Source organism: Elephantulus edwardii, unplaced genomic scaffold (assembly GCF_000299155.1).
Source record: "Elephantulus edwardii isolate Elephantulus edwardi_28Jun2011 unplaced genomic scaffold, EleEdw1.0 scaffold00249, whole genome shotgun sequence".
NCBI classification, from domain to species: Eukaryota; Metazoa; Chordata; class Mammalia; order Macroscelidea; family Macroscelididae; genus Elephantulus; species Elephantulus edwardii.
This window is the reverse complement of record NW_006399999.1, coordinates 3,862,167-3,868,960: the sequence shown is the minus strand read 5'-3', so window position 1 is coordinate 3,868,960 and position 6,794 is coordinate 3,862,167. Positions and strand designations below refer to the sequence as shown.

The 6,794-nt window shown below is 37.9% G+C and overlaps 1 protein-coding gene and 1 pseudogene across 1 annotated transcript in view; both read right to left on the bottom strand.

The window, feature by feature from the left end:
* The window catches only part of ZMAT1 (zinc finger, matrin-type 1), a 70,557-nt gene that overhangs the window by 3,500 nt on the left and 60,263 nt on the right, over positions 1 to 6,794 (bottom strand). The window contains exon 4 of the mRNA XM_006899256.1: positions 530 to 629. Coding sequence (XP_006899318.1) covers positions 530 to 629 — 100 coding nt within the window. The remainder of the gene's footprint in view (positions 1 to 529; positions 630 to 6,794) is intronic.
* LOC102844717 lies at positions 1,930 to 3,807 on the bottom strand (annotated as a pseudogene).

Sequence of the window (6,794 nt, the reverse complement as noted above, 5' to 3'; positions counted from 1 at the left end):
GACTCTACGGCACATAACAACAACAACAACAAATATTTGTCAGACCAAGCACATTATATATACTATTTAATTTAATTATTATAATTATCCAAAGTTACACAATTGTAAAAAGATGGATCTAGATCTGTTTAACAGCAATATCATTGCTTTTAGGCACCACACCTCACTGAAAGCGTACCTGTAACTAAGCTAGTCTTCCAAGTGTTTTCTGAGTTTATATGATTCTCCTGAGAATATTACCTCAACACACTCCAAAAAATTATCATGCTGCCTGATAAAGAGGAGTACCAGTTAGCTAGCTCTGTCAATACATTATCTAGGGACTCCCTGGAGGATGCCAGGACATGTTACAAATAACATCAACCAAATTTGGGAGCAAAAAATGAAACAATGAACAGTAGAGAGTCTATAAAATAGTTATAAGGGGACTTGACAGAAGCCCTGGATTTTGTTTTATATCATAGAACCACTTTGTTTTGTTTCGTTTTTTTAAAACAAAACAACTCTCAAAAATAAAAAAGACACTTACTTAATCTGATGGTCATTTCCTTGCATATGAGACCGGAACATTTCTGACGATGTAAAGGTAATACTGCAAATACGGCAAATGTAGGTTCTCATATTAAATGCTGGGGAAAAAAACTCAGAAATTTCAAATTAAGATAGTAAGATGCACTTGAATCACATACTGTTAGAGTTGGACAATAATTAAGTTAGTCTTTCAAAGCCCATATGTCTTAAGTTAAAGTCAGAATTCTTTTCAGTACATCACATTGTTTCTCCAGATCTGAGTTGTTTCCTCAGAAATTGCTTATTTCCTGCTTAACATCACTATATGATGTCCACCAGGCACCACAAATGTAACCTTTGCCTCTTTTTTTTTTCAAGGAAAAACAGCAGTATTTTATTTTATTACAAATAAGCATTTCACAAAAATGTAACTGGGAATGTATATGTACTGTTAAGCAGAACACGGAAAACATTAAAAAAAAGGTATTGGGACCTAAAATTTCAGTTAAAATGGTATCAATATTGTATTCCATGTTGTAGTTTCTTGGTATATAGCAAATGAACGGCAAAGAAACGCTTGAAAACTGTAATGCTGTAGTAGTAAAGTACAATTTTCAAAGATGAGATTTTGTCTATCAGATTTTTTTAAAGCCTTTAAAAATATGATATGCATTAGATTACCCTGAGGGAAAAAGAAGATGGAATATAGACTATAAAATCTTTATCTATTTTCCACAGTAGCATTTTGAAACTGGAAAAGAGTAAATAGCGGCGGGGGGCAGGGGGAGAGAAACCAAACCAGCCTATTACTAAAAATTCAGTGCACTTATAACTACCTGATGGAAAATTTAAAGCATCTGTTTTCTAGCTTTCTTACATCTTAATATGAAATGTATGAATTATATAAGCCTTGATCTTAAGAAACTTAACAAAACTTCAAGTTATAAGCCAAAATATCTTCAGAAAAAACCTTGATATAAAATCTGCTACCATAAGGCCACTGTTACAGGTTCTTTCATGTGCATACATTATACAATTCAGACACTTCTATTTTTGATATATAAGCAAAACTTTTAACCTTATCTATGCCTGGATATAACACAGTTCATGTCTTCCTTAAGAATCTATGCCCAGAGGAAAATAATGCACCAGCAAATAATGCTCTTTAAATGGTTCTTTTGAGACTTTTGCAAAAACCAAACCACACCAATTATACTTAATACAACTTTTAAAGTCAATACTATTATTTAAAAGCAACTGTTAACATGTAAAAAGGTTGCAGCATTGAACTATTCGAAAAGTTGTTTTAATCCAGAAAGTTACAGTATTAATGTCGTGGTGTCAATTTTAATTCCTGATAAAGAGAGATGTTTCCCAAAATCTTCCCGTGGTGTCATCTCCACTTGTAAAAATTCCAGTTTAGATTTCTGTGGCCATATTTTTATATTTCTTGCTGGGCTTCTGAACAAACTTTCTAAAACTTGGTTTTGAGAAATAGACAGATTTTTTTATTCCATCATCATTGGTATTCTTCAAATTTGAAAAACGGGAACATTGTTCATTCCTGTCCGAGGCACTAGCTGCTTGAAAAATTTGTCCACCTTCAAACTGCAGTCGTTCTTTTCTCCTCTCAATGTCATGTCGTAAGTCATTTGGATCTATCACTTTAACTGGACTCTGATGTAATTCATAGTCCATAGTTTTTTTATTCTGAAGCTCAGTCAAAGACATATCTATTATCCTATGAATCTGAGGATCTGATTTCAGTTTAACTTCATCCACATGTACATCTTGTGTAGTTTGCAATTTTGAAAAACGTTCATGTAGAGTAATGCCATGTGTTGGAAAATAATCTTCTTTAAGTTGATGGATTATTGTTATAATTTCCTGAGTAAATTCTCCTGTAGGTTTGTTTTCAATATTCTGAGTTGAGTCAAGATGTTCAAACACTGGATGAAAGTTTTCACTTTTCCTGCCAACAGCAACCAAATCATGTGACATCTGTCTCTCTGTGGAATAGCTAGGAGCAATCCTGGATGGATCTACTCTATTCTTCACATTTACTTTAACTGTTAGAAATTTCTTCTGATGACTGAAATATGTGGATTTCACTTCTGAAAGGTTTTTACTTTTATCAAGATAGTTGCTGGAAGAATTGCCCTCTTTTGTTAAATTCTCTTGTTTCTTCACTTCTCCCTCCAGTTCTTCATTAGAAGGTCTCAAATCAGTAACAGTTTTATTTGAACGAGTACCAGCTGGGCAGTTTTTCTTAGTTTGCTTAAAAGGTACTCTGACTAGCTCATCGTTAGTCTCTCTCCCTCTGCCAGCATTAAAATATTCTGATTCTCTTGTTACAGGGCCTTTTTGAAAATTGTTCTTTCTATCTTTTTCCTTGGAGTACTTCTGAGTTCTTCCATCAGAAAAGTCCTTGCTCTCATCTGAGGGTTTGGTGTGCCTGCTGCGGTAGTCATAGGATATCTTGGTTACTGGGTCAGTCTCGGAGTCTTCTTCCTTGTCAGCATGACGAGTCTGCAGTTCAGAGTTCTTTGAACTTTTCTTTTCTTGATAAGGTGAATGAGAAGGGATGGACTTCCACCTCGGATGCTTGGCAGGCTCTCTTCTTTCATACCTCTCCATGTTGTCAGGTCTTTTTGGCGCATAGCGGAATTTTCGGAAATGACGATCTTCAGGATACCTTTTCTTAAAAGAGCTCCTTGTCTCAAAGTCTTCATAATTTCTTCTGGGTGTCTGGGGATACTGTTTTTCTTTTGTCCACTGGGACCTAAATTCATCTTCATGCCACTTTTCTTCTAATTGGGAAGAATTTGCTACTGACCTCTGAGGTGGTTTTCCTCTTTTCCCACTTCCTCTACCTCTGTAGTCATCAGGAAAATACCTTCCTCGCTCTTTCTGGGGATAACAATTCCTCTCTTGCTCAGAACTACTTTCTGCGTATTTTGGCATATACTGAGATCTTCTATTAACGGTCCCTCTTCTTGGTGAATAAATTTGGTAGGGCTTATAAAAATTTTCTGAAGTGTTTCTTCTTAGGTTTGGGGAAGGTGATCTATATTCATAAGGCCGGTAGTACATATTTTCATGAGAAAGAGTGCTTGTTTTATTCTGCCTATATTTCTCATTGTCCATTCTCCAAGCAATGGGTCTTCTGGGATCCTTCCTATAGTCAGAGCCATAATATCCATAAAAATGTCTTTGTTTATAGTTGTCAGAATTTCTAGGTACTGGTGATAAAGACCTTGGTTTCCACCTGGGGGATCTAGATCGAGAACTTGCCATCCTTTGACATGTGAGACACTATCCACTTTTTACCCTCCAGAAAGATGAGCCCCTGGAGAATGCCTGGTCACTTGCTCAGATGCTCAGTCGGCAGAACTGGACTTCAGTATAGTAGAGAATAGTTGGCACACTGCACCACCTCTAAATTTGGAAAGCAGTTTATGCCCTCTAGCTGCCTGGGCAAACTATAGCCCCCTCCGCCATGACAGACTCTCCGGCGCGCGGGGGTCACAGCCTTCCCGACGACAAAAAAAGGACCAGGGTCGCGCGGCGCAGGTGCTGAGGTCGCGCTCGAAGGCAGACCCCGGCCAAATCGGTCCTGAGCTGCTCAAGAGAAGGATCCCGCGGGACTGGAACCCCGCCGCGGCATCCTCCGGCGGCCCCACCCGCCACATGGAGAACCGCCCTCTCCAACCTTTGCCTCTTAATGCCTCAATAAATTTCTTCCTGTGTGCACTTAATTTTCTTTCCTTCCAATCAAAATCTGAAGTGTTCTCAAAGAAATGAAAACAAACAAAAGCAAATTTTTACTCTTCTGCCTGTGACTCATAGCTGACCTTTCAGCATTGTTATATGCCACAGAATTGGAACTGACTCATAGCTGACTATGAGTGGGTTTTCAGAGGCAGTTAATCGCATGGGTGATTGCCCATCCTTCTCCCAAAGAGTGGCTGGTGGATTTGAACCGCGTGCCTTTGGAACTGCAGAACAGTGCTTCTTATCATAAGGCCAGCAGAGCTCCCTAGAAATTACTGACTTCAGTATTTTATAGAGAGTAATTTTCATGGACACATGTGATTTTAGAAAAGAGAGACTCAGTTATACTCACACAGGATGAAAATGCAAGCAAATTCTAACAAAAATAGCACACAGAGACACAACAAACAAAAAACTCAAAAACAAAAACACAAGCAGAAGATGACAGACTCCTCACTCATGCCTCACCCCCGCCCCATGAACAGCAAAATCTTGCTAGGGTTTTCGGCTGACCCTTCCATCTAGCATTGACTCTAAAATTGCTCTGTCATAATTTATATCTGATTAATTTTGTCAGGCAGCCTGTTGAGTGCAGTTTTAGCTAAGACAGTACCATTAGCCACTGTCTCCTTGGGTCATTTATTCACTTGAAAAGATATCAATTTGGGCAATTGTGAAGAACATCTCGTTTCACAGGAAACTGTTACTACCCCCAAAGTGTACATACGTTTTGGTAGAGTTTTCAAGAAGAGAAAAATCAATTATTTCATACGAGGAAGTTATTTTGGGAAAATCCAAGAATAAAAGGACTTGGTCAATTAAAAAAAAAAGGAGTAAAATACTATGAACCTGTGTACCAGCTATTTCCTTATCATGATATTTAGGCAGGATTGGAAGCCAGTCATAAATTTTATCTTATTAACCTCATCATCTTTCCAGTTTATCTTTGGTCTGAAGAAGCAAATTTAGATATTTTGTAAGCCAGTGAGAATTGGACATAGATACCCTTTATTTGGGGGCCTGTGCCATACATCAAAAAGTCTACCGCCACTCATGCAATAACACCTTATGCTTGTTTTTCTTAAAGGTCTATTCATAGGGGAACAAAACTTATTTGCTAGTATTTTGTATTAGGGAAGTTATTTGTAGGTTGTTATATTCTTATAGTTTAAATATGTATAGGTGTGTTTATCATCTGCTTTTATGAGTACAGCATTGTATGTCAGTTGCTGTACTAAAGTGGAATTTCTATATTAAGAGAGAATAGAGGGAAACATTGGCTATCCACTTCTGATACAAGTGTTCGAAAACCCTATGAACAATAGAGACACACTGTTAGCTGTGGCACAGGAGGTAGAGCTGTCGTCAGTTTGGAAGACACTAAAAAAAAAGTGTGGCGAGATAATAAACACTACACTGGAAGAGATGAAAGGAAGAATGGTCTGAAAGGAATAGATGATGAGGTATTATATGTATGGCAACAACCTGGAACAAGAAGTACATTGCAAAGTGGACTGAGAAAGGAGATTGGGGGGCAGGGAGAAAACGTGCAACAATAAAAGAACAAAAACAGTTGCAAACACCCATTGATAATTGGAGCATAGAATGTATGAAGTATGAATTTAGGAAAACCAGTGTGCCATGAATGAAATGAAACACATAAACATCATCGTTCTAGGCATTAGTGAAATAACATATACTGGAAGTGGCCATTTTAAATTAGATAATCTTATGATATATTCTTCTCCTTGGAGGAAAGAAGTTTGAAACTCCATCTTACATACTTTGGGTGTGTGACCAGAATGGACTGATCCTTGGAGAAGGACATCATGCTTGGAAGGGTGGAGGGATAGCAAAGGAAAGGAAGACCGCAGGTGAGATGGATTGATACAGTAACTAGGGCAATGGGGGTAGGTGTGTCAGAGTCAGTGAGACTGGCTCAGGACAGGGCAGACTTCAGAGCAGTTGTACACGGGGTCGCTATGAGTTGCAGGCAACTCAAGGCACATAACAACAATAACGTGATATATTATTCATGTACTGTTCTGGCTGGGGTTTTTGTTTTGTTTTACTCAAAGCAGCTTTTAGTAAGCCTTTACCATGTGGTAGGTCCATACTTTTGTTCTAAGGATAGAAAGCAAAAAAAAAAGTAAGATTAAGATTATTATTATAAAAATAGAAGAACAGTAAAACATGTATGGGAGCTGAAGGAGGGAAGAGGTGGGAGTGGAGGGGTGAGGATGGGTAAGAGCAAAACTACAGGTTTGCACAACTTGGTGGGTGGGGGCTGAGGGTAAGGAAATGGAAATGATATGGGTGGGAAGACAATAATGATGGGCAAGGACAAACGGTTATTAATTTTATAAAACATAATGCATGTGAATGTATGAAACATAATGTGAATAAAGAATAGTATGAACCACAACACATTCAAACTTTATGAGCAAACAAATTGTTGTTGTTATGTGCCGTCGAGTTGTTTGCGACTCATAGCGACCCTATGCACAACA